Source organism: Lolium rigidum, chromosome 6 (assembly GCF_022539505.1).
Source record: "Lolium rigidum isolate FL_2022 chromosome 6, APGP_CSIRO_Lrig_0.1, whole genome shotgun sequence".
NCBI lineage: Eukaryota > Viridiplantae > Streptophyta > Magnoliopsida > Poales > Poaceae > Lolium > Lolium rigidum.
This window is the reverse complement of record NC_061513.1, coordinates 302,021,003-302,034,771: the sequence shown is the minus strand read 5'-3', so window position 1 is coordinate 302,034,771 and position 13,769 is coordinate 302,021,003. Positions and strand designations below refer to the sequence as shown.

Genomic DNA, 13,769 nt, shown 5'->3' with positions numbered 1-13,769 from the left:
ATAGTTCTTGCAAATTTTGAGAGGGATTTAAACTTTCAGTCATGTGCAGTCAAGAAAAGAGACACAATTTACGGTAAAACTCAAGCATAGATAAAAACTTAGAGCTAAATATGCTAGCGAAATAAATTCAGTAACTCAATAACTACTAATCTTGTGAGATTTGTTTTGAATTTTGGATAAAAATATCGGATTATTCAGCTTAAAACCTTCGGATTATCCTAATTAAATTTTACAGAATCTATATCCGTATTTTTTTGCTATACAATATCCTATACCATATCCGCGCCTCATCGAAATCGAATATCCTTATCCGTCGATTTTTTTTTACATCGATTATGGAAATTTTAAAACAGATTGGAGGCCGGTTTTGAGTGGAAATTATGCCATCTGTTTATACATCGGATGCAGATTGTATATATGGCATCTACGCACAGCAATTCGACCAAACGTGTGGCACAGCAATTCGACCAATTCCGCGTCTTGTTCCCCTTCTCCACTCCCCCAGTCCCCACCTATGTCCAGCGACGAAATTGAAGCGACGACCACGAGATCTACGGATTTCTCCACTCTAGGAGTCCATAGGGAATCGAGGATGGAGACGAAGAGGAGAAGGCAGCAAGGGGAGGAGGGGTCAAGGCGTGGGTCCGTCGCCAGCGACGGCGCCATCGCTCTGGAGGCGCTGGACTGCACCGTCTGCTATCACCCGCTCAGGCCTCCCGTCTTCCAGGTTCACTCCTCTCACCCTCTACCTCACCGTCTACATCAGATCCGCCCCGCCGTTGTATTGGGCACTTGGGAATGAGATGTGTTCTCTCTCTTCAACCCCCTAAAAAAACCTAGAACTCCAGATACGAATTGTGGCTAAATTAAGGCACATTGTATCGCCCGATGCACACAGATTTTGGCACCATGGCGAAAAAGAAAAGAAAATGGAAAGAAAGAAAGGATTTTTCACACACATCAGATTTCGTTGAGAATCTATAAAAAAATTCTATAAGATTTCGTTTTGTCTGAACACCTGTACATGAACGCTCCCTTTTAGTGTTCAGTGGAAGCTTAAGTTTGTGCAGAAGATTATAAATGTATAACCCCCCTCGTTGCTTTAAACAGCCTAGGAAATTGGTATGCAAGATATCGAGCTCCAACAATGGCATCCATCTACCATTACCATTTTTTCCATTTTAAAAAATCTTTGGTGAATCAAGTAGCGAAATATGCTTATGGAAATGCTTTTAGTATTTCAGTATCTCTCTCATAGTTAAACAGGCTCGTAAGTAATGGTGGATGTCTTTGTGATATACAGTGCGCGGTCGGGCACGTGATCTGTTCGTCTTGCCATGACAAGCTCCTGAACAAGAACAAGTGCCACGCGTGCGCCACCACCGGCGGCTATAACCGCTGCATCGCGTTCGACCACATCCTCGAGTCTGTCCGTGTCCCTTGCTCCAACTCGTTCTATGGATGCACTGCCAAGACTTGTTACCACGAGCGAGACGATCACGCGAAGTCGTGCCTGCACGCGCCTTGCTTTTGCCCTGAAGATTGGTGTGGCTTTGCTGGCACAACCACCGCACTTCTACGGCATCTCACCGCCGACCACCGGTTGACAGCTACAGAGTTTGCGTTTGGACATCGTTTCACCCTTCAGGTGCAGGAAGGAATGCAGGTTCTGCACAAGAAAAAAGGCAGCCCCCTGTTCCTGGTAAAATTCATGTCTGTGCCTCCTTTCGGCAAAGCCGCCTCTGTCCTGTGTGTTGATCCTCTTGCCGTGGTGGGGGAGTGCAAGTTCAGATGCCAGGTTGATTTCCACTGCCGTACCATGGGTTGGCGACAGAATTCGGATTTCCAAATCAGAAGCACCACTCTCTCTGGTGGTTTGCCAACAGAGGATGGCAGCTACTCCTTTGTCATGCCAAATGTTTCTTCTAACCTGCCGACTGACATCAGCGTCGTCATGTGTGTCACAAAGATAGCTGATGATGACAGCGCTTGGAGTGACTGGTGATGGAGATTGAGGTCGTAGTCAGGTAGCTCTCGACAGCATATAGGTGGTCTCTTAGTGACATGCTGCATGCTATTTATGACTCGTTGACTGTTTCATTTTCAGCCTTGAGACTGCAACTCAATGTTGAAGTTTGTAGTTCTTCTTGGGGATCTAGAGGTTCTCTTCTGTCATCTAAAATTGGTCATCAGAATCAGATTCCATTTTTTGGTGAAAATCTTTGGGATCTAGAGGTTCTCTTCTTTCATCTAAAATTGATCATCGTAAATTTCTTGACCAAAGTTTGTAGTTCATCTTTGGGATCTAGAGGTTCTCAGGCAAGTCTGCTTCTGAACTCCACAATGCGTTTGCTCTGTTGTTTGCTGTTTATGGACGGCAGTCCGTTGAGTGACTGCTAAACTCTTGAACAAGCTCCTGGACAAGGACATGACGCGTGCTATTAATAACTCGTTAAAAGTTTCGTCTTCAGACTTGAGGCTGCAACTGAATGTTGAAGTTTGTAGTGCATCTTTGGGTTCATCTAAAATTGGTCACCGGAATCAGATTCAACCGACTCAGTTTTCGTCGTAATATTTAATTGTTTGTGTACTCTGGCTAGTCTGCTTCTGAATTCTGTAATGCGCTTGTCCTGATGCCCTCTGTTTATGAACGAACAGCCGGTCGAGTGACTTGCTAAACTTGAATTGGATGCTTGTAATATAGTGGTGATGTTCCCATTGCAAACTGTTGAAGTGATGCCGGTATAATGTTCCTTCGATTAAGTGATGTTTGGTAGAGTTTGTGTTGTTCACAGTTCATGCATCTTCTGTACGAGATTAAGTTGCTGGTTAATGTTAGTAGAATTGTTTCCTTTGTAAAAGTGGATCGCTCGTAGGTTAGGGTTAGTCACTGCCTCGCAAACTTTGCGAGAGCAGAAGCTCGTACTGATTTTTGGCTAGGATCGGGACCTGACTGTGTTTTACAGGCTCTTGACCTAGACCGCCATGTAACCCCGTCTTCTTAATATATCCTCTTTTACCCGCAAAAAAAAAATTCTATGATATTATTCAAATTTGAATTAAATTGTTGCCAGAACTTTTATATATATATTACATTCCAATTGCAGAAAAAACACTACCATATTCATCCAAATAGGGCATTAATCTCCCGCTTCCCATCTAATCTTTCCTTTTTGTCAAAACACTTCTACGACAATGTTTCTGAAGAATTTACGATGGTAACAATCCAGTGACAACCTTGTTGCTTCGGGCAACATATGAAATGAAAACTAACCGACACACAGAGATTGCTATAAATTAATTGGATCATGGTTTGGAGTAGGGTGGAGGGAATATTCTTGTAAGACTCTTAAGACCACCACATGCATTCAAATCTGCTATTATAAGAGAAATACCCACTTGAGTTCATTCTTTAAAATATCCAATTGATTGTTCCTTTTAAGGATCTACTCCCGTTTTTAAATTTCAGGAAGTACATTATCTGTATCGCGCTATGTAAAACCGAGCAAACATTGGCGCGAAAAAAGAACAACAACCACGCTCACTGCTTCCGCCCTCCTTCATGCGGGCTTATCGTTCTGCTGTAGCAAACATTTGTGAAGCCGGTTTGTAAACCATAGGTAAGAAACAAGTTAAATTTCACAATGCACAAGCGCTGGCTAGAAAAGATGTGAAGAGAGCATTTGAATTTTGCAAGCTTAATTTGCTATTATGAAAAAACTTGCTAGATGTTAGGACCAAGAGTGTCGTTGGTGGTTCCGTCATTATGCATAACATAATCACAGAGGATGATGGTGCCAAAGATGTAGATTTCTTCTACTATGACTTGATTGGGGTTTCCGTGAAAGTAAAGAGAAGACAAGAGAGTGTAACGTTTCATTGCCTCCTATCATTTGATTCGGAACAATGATGCGCATGATGAGCTTCAACTTGATCTCATCGAGAAGTGGTGGAAATGGAGAGGACAACAAAATTAGTGTCTATGTTTGTATGCTTGTTGTATTGTTAGAATATAATTTGTTGTATTTTCTTGGCGTGTAATAATAAATAGACAATTTATTGTATATTTATTTCTATTTGTTTGATCTTGTTGATTCTATATTTGTGTGTATGTTGTTTGGGTTGGCGCCGCGCTGTAATTTGCGGCGCCTGGTAAAAAGCATTTTTTTTCGTTGATCTACCGTCTCCGGTGAAGAATAGGCTTGCACTGCACTCTAAATCAGGTTGCAGCGCGTTGCATACGCGATTTACAGCGCCGAGTTTTAGCCTTACTGATGGAGTTGCTATTAGGATTTATATTCAAGCATTCACAATCTGTCCGAATAGTGATTTGTGGCGTTGTGGTGGAATACATTGTAATCTGGTTTCTATTGTTAATGGAAAAAAAATAGGGGGGTTACCCTTTTCGGAAAATGAAAATCATGTATGCACTACAGGAATGGGCTGATATGCCGATGGCCGGGAACCCTCGGCGTAGCCGGTTTTGGCCGTCGGCGTAGGCTACGCCGAGAGCAGCCCTCGGCATAGCTCCTCGGCGACGACCTTCCTCAGCGGAGCCACTGTTACCATCAGCGTAGCCCGACCCTCATCGTAGCACGCCGACGGCAAATCCTTGCCATACTAATTTAAAAAATAAAATTTCCTTTTTTAAAAAATAATTTCAAAAGAAAATCGTAAAAGAAAATCTTTTTTTGCTATGCCGACGATAAAACCCTCGGCATAGAGTTTTAAGTTTTTTCAAATTTTAATTTGTTTTACACCATTTTTTTTTCTTGTTTATCTTTCACCCAAGACACTTTTAACTCTAAGACACGAGTTTTAGCCTTACTGATGGAGTTGCTATTATAAGTAATAATAATATTTAATTCAAATAACAATAAAATGATTTTATTTTTTGGTATTTTTGTATTTAATATGGAATAAATAATATCTTTAAATCAGAAAATCGAAATTCCATAAATCATATGTCTAAATCGATCAGAAAAATGAGAGGAATCTAAATATAACATCCATATCATCGTTTGAACCTAAAAATTAGAGGAATCTAAATATAACGTCGAGTTTGCCATCTGGCCAAAACGCCCCCCTCCCCCAGATGCGGAATGGCCGTACCGCGCGCGCTGCTGCACCATTCGCCAACACGCTAGACGGAAAAAAATTAACACAAAAAGTGATGTGTCGTAGACCTAAAAAAAATTCCCGGAATTTATTGAGCGATGGAAAGTGTACCCCTAGTTTAAATCCAGTCAGTTTCCAACGACCCTAGTTTAAATCCAGTCAGTTTCCAACGAATTCGGCTGGACACCGCAGGAAGCCGCAGGGATTTCTAGATAGCTAGCGCGCACATATAACATGTGATATGTGGTGCGGAGGGCGGTGTCCTACCAGTACGCGGAGGTCTCGCGCAATACTAAAATACGCTCCATGTAGTTGCTTCACACAAAAAAAACTGTTTTGGCATCCTGAGAATGAAAAAACCATCGCCCATGGGTCGGATTGGAAATCCGCTCCCGGGGTCTTGCTTCCCATCCCAGGGACCACACACATGCCAAACATGGCCATGTTTCGACAAACTATGCGGTGTCACGGGCCGTTTCCTACTCATTTACCCTAAAAGCCATAGAATTTCGGACGTGATAGCCCTATTTGTGAAGGGTTTTACAATATAATTGCCGTATCCCAATTCCGACTTTTGGAGTGGTTACTAGGACACATAAAATGACACCATGCGGCTCCGCGGGATTTTCTGACTTCGTTTAAATTGCCATCTGGCCAAAACGGGCCCCCGCGGAGATGCGGTATGGCTGTAACGGGCGCACTGGTGCACCCGTTCACCATCGCGCTAAACGGAAAAAATTAGCACATAAAGTGATGTGTGGTAGACCTAAAAAAAATCCCAGAATTTATTGAGCGATGAAAAGTGTACCCCTAGTTTAAATCCGTAAATTTCCACCGGATTCGGTGAAACATCACAGAAAGTGTAGGATAACGTTGCATAGAAAACAAAAATTTTCCTACCGCGAACACGCAATCCAAGCCAAGATGCAATCTAGAAGACGGTAGCAACGAGGGGGTATCGAGTCTCACCCTTGAAGAGATTCCAAAGCCTACAAGATGAGGCTCTTGTTGCTGCGGTAGACGTTCACTTGCCGCTTGCAAAAGCGCGTAGAAGATCTTGATCACGATCGGTTCCGGCGCCACGAACGGGCAGCACCTCCGTACTCGGTCACACGTTCGGTTGTTGATGAAGACGACGTCCACCTCCCCGTTCCGGCGGGCAGCGGAAGTAGTAGCTCCTCTTGAATCCGACAAGCACGACGGCGTGGTGTCGGTGGCGGTGGAGAATCCCGGCGGAGCTTCGCTAAGCGTGCGGGGAAGAAGGAGGAGCGGGGCGGCTAGGGTTTGGGGAGAGGGGGTGGCCGGCCTCCAAGGGGTGCGGCCAAGGTGGTGGCTTTGGTGTGGCCGGCCCCCTCCCCTATGCCCCTCATTATATAGGTGGAACCCAAGTGTTGGTGTCCAAGTCTTCGAATAAGACCCGAAACCAAAACCTTCCATAGGAGGGGGCAATCCTAGCCCAACTAGGACTCCCACCCAAAGGTGGGATTCCCACCTCCCATGTGGGGGTGGCCGGCCCCTATGGTGGAGTCCACTTGGGACTCCACCCCATCTAGGGCTGGCCGGCCATGGAGGTGGAGTCCCTTGTGGACTCCACCTTCCTTGGTGGTTTCTTCCGGACTTTTCTAGAACCTTCTAGAACCTTCCATAGAACCTTCCGTGACATTTTATTCACATAAAATGACATCCTATATATGAATCTTATTCTCCGGACCATTCCGGAACTCCTCGTGATGTCCGGGATCACATCCGGGACTTCGAACAAATATTCCAACTCCATACCATATTCAAGTACTACCATTTCAACATCCAACTTTAAGTGTGTCACCCTACGGTTCGAGAACTATGTGGACATGGTTGAGTACTCACTCCGACCAATAACCAATAGCGGGATCTGGAGATCCATAATGGCTCCCACATATTCAACGATGACTTTAGTGATCGAATGAACCATTCACATATATTACCAATTCCCTTTGTCTCGCGATATTTTACTTGTCCGAGGTTTGATCTTCGGTATCACTCTATACCTTGTTCAACCTCGTCTCCCGACAAGTACTCTTTACTCGTACCGTGGTATGTGGTCTCTTATGAACTCATTCATATGCTTGCAAGACATTAGACGACATTCCACCGAGAGGGCCCAGAGTATATCTATCCGTCATCGGGATGGAAAAATCCCACTCGTTGATCCATATGTCTCAACTCATACTTTCCGGATACTTAATCCCACCTTTATAGCCACCCATTTACGCAAGTGGTGTTTGGTGTAATCAAAGTACCTTTCCGGTATAAGTGATTTATATGATCTCATGGTCATAAGGATTAGGTAACTATGTATCGAAAGCTTATAGCAAATAACTTAATGACGAGATCTTATGCTACGCTTAATTGGGTGTGTCCATTACATCATTCATATAATGATATAACCTTGTTATTAATAACATCCAATGTTCATGATTATGAAACTAATCATCCATTAATCAACAAGCTAGTTTAAGAGGCATACTAGGGACTTCTTGTTTGTCTACATATCACACATGTACTAATGTTTCGGTTAATACAATTCTAGCATGATATATAAACATTTATCATAAACATAAAGATATAAATAATAACCACTTTATTATTGCCTCTAGGGCATATCTCCTTCAGTCTCCCACTTGCACTAGAGTCAATAATCTAGATTACATTGTAATATACCTAACACCCATGGCATTCTGGTGTTGGTCATGCTTTGCCCTAGGGAGAGCTTTAGTCAACGGATCTGCTACATTCGGATCGGTGTGTACTTTGCAAATCTTTACTTCTCCATCTTCGATGTACTCGCGAATCGAGTGGTAACGCAGCTTGATATGCTTCAGCCTCTTGTGTGACCTTGGCTCTTGTGCATTGGCGATGGCACCCATGTTATCACAGTAAATGATTAATGGGTCCAATGCACTAGGAACCACACCGAGCTCTACAATGAACCTCTTCATCCATACCGCTTCTGATGAAGCCTCCGAAGCCGCTATGTACTCGATTCTCGTTGAAGACTTCGCCACCGTGCACTCGCTTCGAGCTTGCCCAGCCTATCGCAAAGCACCATTCAATATAAACACGTACCCGCATTGTGACTTAGAGTCATCGGGATCGGTGTTCCAACTTGCATCGGTGTAACTTGTTACAACGAGCTCTTGGTCACCTCCATAACAAAGAAACATATCCTTAGTTCTTTTCAAGTACTTCAGGATATTCTTGACCGCTGTCCGATGTTCCATTCCCGGATCACTTTGATATCTGCTAGTCAAACTAACAACGATGCGCTATATCCGGTCTTGTACATAGCATGGCATACATAATAGAGCCTATCGCCGAAGCATAGGGGATTTGATTCATCCTTTCTCTTTCTTCTGCCGTAGCCGGTCCTTGAGTCTTACTCAAGACCTTGCCTCGGTAACATAGGTAAAAACCCTTTCTTACTTTCGTCCATTCTAAACTTCTTTAGAATCTTGTCCAGGTATGTACTCCGTGATAGCCCTATTAGGCGTCTTGATCTATCTCTATAAATCTTGATGCCTAATATATACGATGCTTCACCAAGGTCTTTCATTGAAAAACTGTTATTCAAATAACCTTTTACACTCGCTTAATAGTTCTATATCATTCCCGATCAATAATATGTCATCTACATATAATATCAGGAATGCTACGGAGCTCCCACTCACTTTCTTGTAAATACAGTGCCTCTCCATGACACCGTATAAACCCGAAGTCTTTGATCACCTTATCAAAGCGTCGGTTCCAACTTCTCGATGCTTGCTTCAGGTCCATAGATTGAACGCTGAAGTTTGCATACTTTGTCAGCATTTTTAGGATCAACAAAACCTTTGGGTTGTACCATATACAACTCTTCCTCAATGTCTCCATTAAGAAACGCCGTTTTGACATCCATCTGCCAAATCTCATAATCGAAAAATGCAGCTATTGCTAACAAAATCCTCACAGATTTTAGCTTCGCTACGGGTGAGAAAGTCTCATCGTAGTCAATTCCTTGAATTTGTCGGAAACCCTTTGCGACAAGTCGAGCTTTATAGACAGTAATATTACCATCAGCATCTGTTTTTCTCTTGAAGATCCATTTATTCTCGACAGCCTTTCGGCTATCAAGTAAGTCTACCAAAGTCCATACTTTGTTATCATACATGGATCCCATTTCGGATTTCATGGCTTCTTGCCATTTGTTGGAATCCGGGCTCATCATCGCTTCTTCATACGTCGCAGGGTCCTCATCATTGTTATCTACAATCATGACATTTAGACAAGGATCATACCAATCGGGAGTGGCACGTTCCCTTGTCGATCTGCGAGGTTCAGTAGTTTCCTCGTTCGAAGTTTCATGATCATTATCATTAGCTTCCTCTCGTTGCCGGTGTAGGCGGTACTGGTACATCTTCCGGCATCGCGCTACTCCGATCAACGAGTATAGATTCATTAATCTCATCGAGTTCTACTTTTCTTCCAGATCACTTCTTTAGTGAGAAATTCTTTCTCAAGAAAGGTTCCGTTCTTAGCAACAAAGATTTTGCCTTCGGATCCGTGATAGAAAGTGTACCCTATAGTTTCCTTAGGGTATCCTATGAAGACGCATTTCTCCGCTTTGGGTTCTAGCTTGTCCGGTTGTAACTTTTTTACATAGGCTTCGCAACCCCAAACTTTAAGGAACGACAGCTTAGGTTTCTTATTAAACCATAATTCATACGGTGTCGTTTCTACGGATTTTGATGGTGCTCTATTTAAAGTGAATGCAGCTGTCTCTAATGCATAACTCCAAAATGATAACGGCAAATCGGTAAGAGACATCATAGAACGAACCATATCTAAGAGAGTTCGATTACGACGTTCGGACACACCGTTTCGTTGTGGTGTTCCCGGCGGTGTCAATTGTGAAAGTATTCCGCATTTCTTTAAATGCATGCCAAACTCATAACTTAGATATTCACCTCCGCGATCGGATCGTAGAAATTTAATCTTCTTGTTACGTTGATTTTCTACTTCACTTTGGAATTCCTTAAACTTCTCAAAAGTTTCGGATTTATGTTTCATGAAATAGATATACCCATATCTACTCGGATCATCCGTGAAGGTTAGAACATAACGATAACCACCGCGCGATGCTACACTCATTGGTCCGCACACATCGGTATGTATGATTTCCAATAAGTCGGTAGCTCGCTCCATCATACCGGAAAATGGAGTCTTTGTCATTTTTCCCATTAGACATGCTTCGCATCTATCAAGTGACTCAAAGTCAAGTGATTCAAGTAATCCATCAGTATGGAGTTTCTTCATGCGTTTCACTCCAATATGACCTAGACGACAGTGCCACATATAAGTAGAATTATCATTCAATTTAATTCTCTTAGCATCAATGTTATGTATATGCGTATCACTACTATCGAGATCTAATAGAAATAAGCCATTCTTTTGTGGTGCTCGACCATAAAAGATATTATTCATAAAAATAGAACAACCATTATTCTCAGACTTGAATGAATAACCGTCTTGCATTAAACAAGATCCAGATATAATGTTCATGCTCAACGCAGTACATAATAACAATTATTTAGGCTTAAAACTAATCCCGAAGGTAGATGTAGAGGAAGTGTGCCGATCGCGATCACATTGACCTTGGATCCGTTTCCAACGCGCATCGTCACTTCATCTTTCAGCGAGCTTGTCGTTTATTCTTTAGTTCCTCGTTTCGAGTTACAAATATGAGCAACCGAACCGGTATCAAATACCCAGTGTACTAGAACGAGAACTAGTGAGATAAACATCTATAACATGTATATCGGATATACCTTCTTTCTTCTTCTTGACAAGGCCGCTCTTCGGATCCGCCAAATACTTGGAGCAATTACGCTTCCAGTTGTCCCTTCTCCTTGCAGTAATAGCACTCAAGCATCGGGCTTAGGGCCGTTCTTAGGTTTCATAGGAGGCGTGGCAGCTTTCTTGCCACCCTTCTTGAATTTTCCCTTAGACTTGCCCTCGTTTCTTGAAACTCGGTGGTCTTGTTGACCATCAACACTTGGTGCTCTTTCTTGATCTCAATCTCAGCAGCTTTTAGCATGCCAAAGAGTTCGAGTAACTCCTTGTTCATGTTCTCGCATATTGTAGTTCATCACAAAGTTCTTGTAACTTGGTGGTAGTGATTGAAGGACACGATTAATCCCCGATCCGTTAGGAATCACTATTCCCAAGTCACCGAGTTTCTTCGCATGCCCGGTCATGGCGAGCATGTGCTCACTAATGGAGCTGCCTTCTTCCATCATACAGTCGAAGAAATGTTTCGATGCTTCATAGCATTCCACGGCCGCATGAGTCTCAAAAATAGCTTTCAGCTCATTCATCAACTCATGAGGATCGTGGTGCTCAAAACGTTTTTGAAGATCGGATTCCAGACTGCACAGGATGGCACACTGAACTTGAGAGTACCGAGTTTTCCGAGTCTCGTAAACAGCTTTTACTTCATCGGTTTCAGCTTCTGCAGGAGGGTCACCTAGCGGTGCATCAAGCACATATTGCAGATTTCCGCCAGAGAGGAAGATCCTCACATGACGGAACCAGTCGGTGAAGTTGCTACCGTTGCTCTTAAGCTTTTCTTTCTCTAGAACTGGTTAAAATTGATTGAGGACGCCATCTCTACAACATATATTTGCAATAGTTTAGACTAAGTTTATGACAAATTGAGTTCAAATTTTAATTCAACATAATTAAAAAATCTAGGTGAACTCCCACTCAAAACAATATCCCTCGCATTGTCTTAGTGATCACACGAACCAAATCCATCACACCTCAAATCAATCATCACGAGAAAAGGTGTAATTTCAATGGCGAACACTCAAAGTGTTCATCATATCAATCATATGATTCATGCTCTACCTTTCGGTATCACGTGTTCCGAGACCATGTCTGTACATGCTAGGCTCGTCAAGGCCACCTTAGTATCCGCATGTGCAAAATCGTCTTGCACTCCGTTGTAAGTACTTATCGAATCTATCACACCCGATCATCACGAGATGCTTCGAAACGATAAGACTTGATAACGGTGCTACTAAGGATGAACACTTTATTATCTTGAGATTTTAGTGAGGGATCATCTTATAATGCTACCGTCGCGATCTAAGCAAAATAAGATGCATAAAAGGATTAACATCACATGCAGCTTCATATGTGATATGATATGGCCCTTTTGTCTTTGCGCCTTTGATCTTCATCTCCAAAGCACGGACATGATCTCCATCATCTTCGGGCATGATCTCCATCATCGTCGGCGAAGCACCAAGGTCAATGGCGCCGTCTTCATGATTGTCCTCCATGTAGCAACTATTACAACTACTTTGAAATACTACTCAACATGAAATTTAAAGACAACCATAAGGCTCCTGCCGGTTGCCACAATACAATAATGATCATCTCATACATATTCATCATCACATTATGGCCATATCACATCACCAAACCCTGCAAAAACAAGTTAGACGCTCTCTAATTTGGTTTGCATATTTTACGTGGTTTAGGGTTTTCGATATAGATCTAATCTACCTACGAACATGAACCACAACGTTGATACTAATGTTGTCAATAGAAGAGTAAATTGAATCTTTACTATAGTAGGAGAGACAGACACCCGCAAAGCCTCTTATGCAATACAAGTTGCATGTCAAACGAGGAACAAGTCTCATGAACGCGGTCATGTAAAGTTAGTCCGAGCCGCTTCATCCCACTATGCCATAAAGATGCAAAGTACTCAACTAAAGATAACAAGAGCATCAACGCCCACAAACCATTGTGTTCTACTCGTGCAACCATCTATGCATAGACACGGCTCGATACCACCGTAGGATAACGTTGCATAGAAAACAAAAATTTTCCTACCGCGAACACGCAATCCAAGCCAAGATGCAATCTAGAAGACCGTAGCAACGAGGGGGTATCGAGTCTCACCCTTGAAGAGATTCCAAAGCCTACAAGATGAGGCTCTTGTTGCTGCGGTAGACGTTCACTTGCCGCTTGCAAAAGCGCGTAGAAGATCTTGATCACGATCGGTTCCGGCGCCACGAACGGGCAGCACCTCCGTACTCGGTCACACGTTCGGTTGTTGATGAAGACGACGTCCACCTCCCCGTTCCAGCCGGGCAGCGGAAGTAGTAGCTCCTCTTGAATCCGACAAGCACGACGGCGTGGTGTCGGTGGCGGTGGAGAATCCCGGCGGAGCTTCGCTAAGCGTGCGGGGAAGAAGGAGGAGTGGGGCGGCTAGGGTTTGGGGAGAGGGGTGGCCGGCCTCCAAGGGGTGCGGCCAAGGTGGTGGCTTTGGTGTGGCCGGCCCCTCCCCTATGCCCCTCATTATATAGGTGGAACCCAAGTGTTGGTGTCCAAGTCTTCGAATAAGACCCGAAACCAAAACCTTCCATAGGAGGGGGCAATCCTAGCCCAACTAGGACTCCCACCCAAAGGTGGGATTCCCACCTCCCATGTGGGGTGGCCGGCCCCCTATGGTGGAGTCCACTTGGGACTCCACCCCATCTAGGGCTGGCCGGCCATGGAGGTGGAGTCCCTTGTGGACTCCACCTTCCTTGGTGGTTTCTTCCGGACTTTTCTAGAACCTT

General features: G+C 43.6%; 1 protein-coding gene across 1 annotated transcript; it reads left to right on the top strand.

Annotated features, from left to right (window-relative positions):
* Positions 1-490: 490 nt before the first annotated feature.
* Positions 491-2,005, top strand: LOC124664484 (putative E3 ubiquitin-protein ligase SINA-like 6). Its single transcript, XM_047201999.1, has 2 exons — positions 491-727; positions 1,304-2,005. Exons 1-2 carry the CDS (start codon positions 515-517, stop codon positions 2,003-2,005), a joined length of 915 nt encoding a protein of 304 aa, XP_047057955.1. The 5' UTR covers positions 491-514.
* Positions 2,006-13,769: the final 11,764 nt, after the last annotated feature.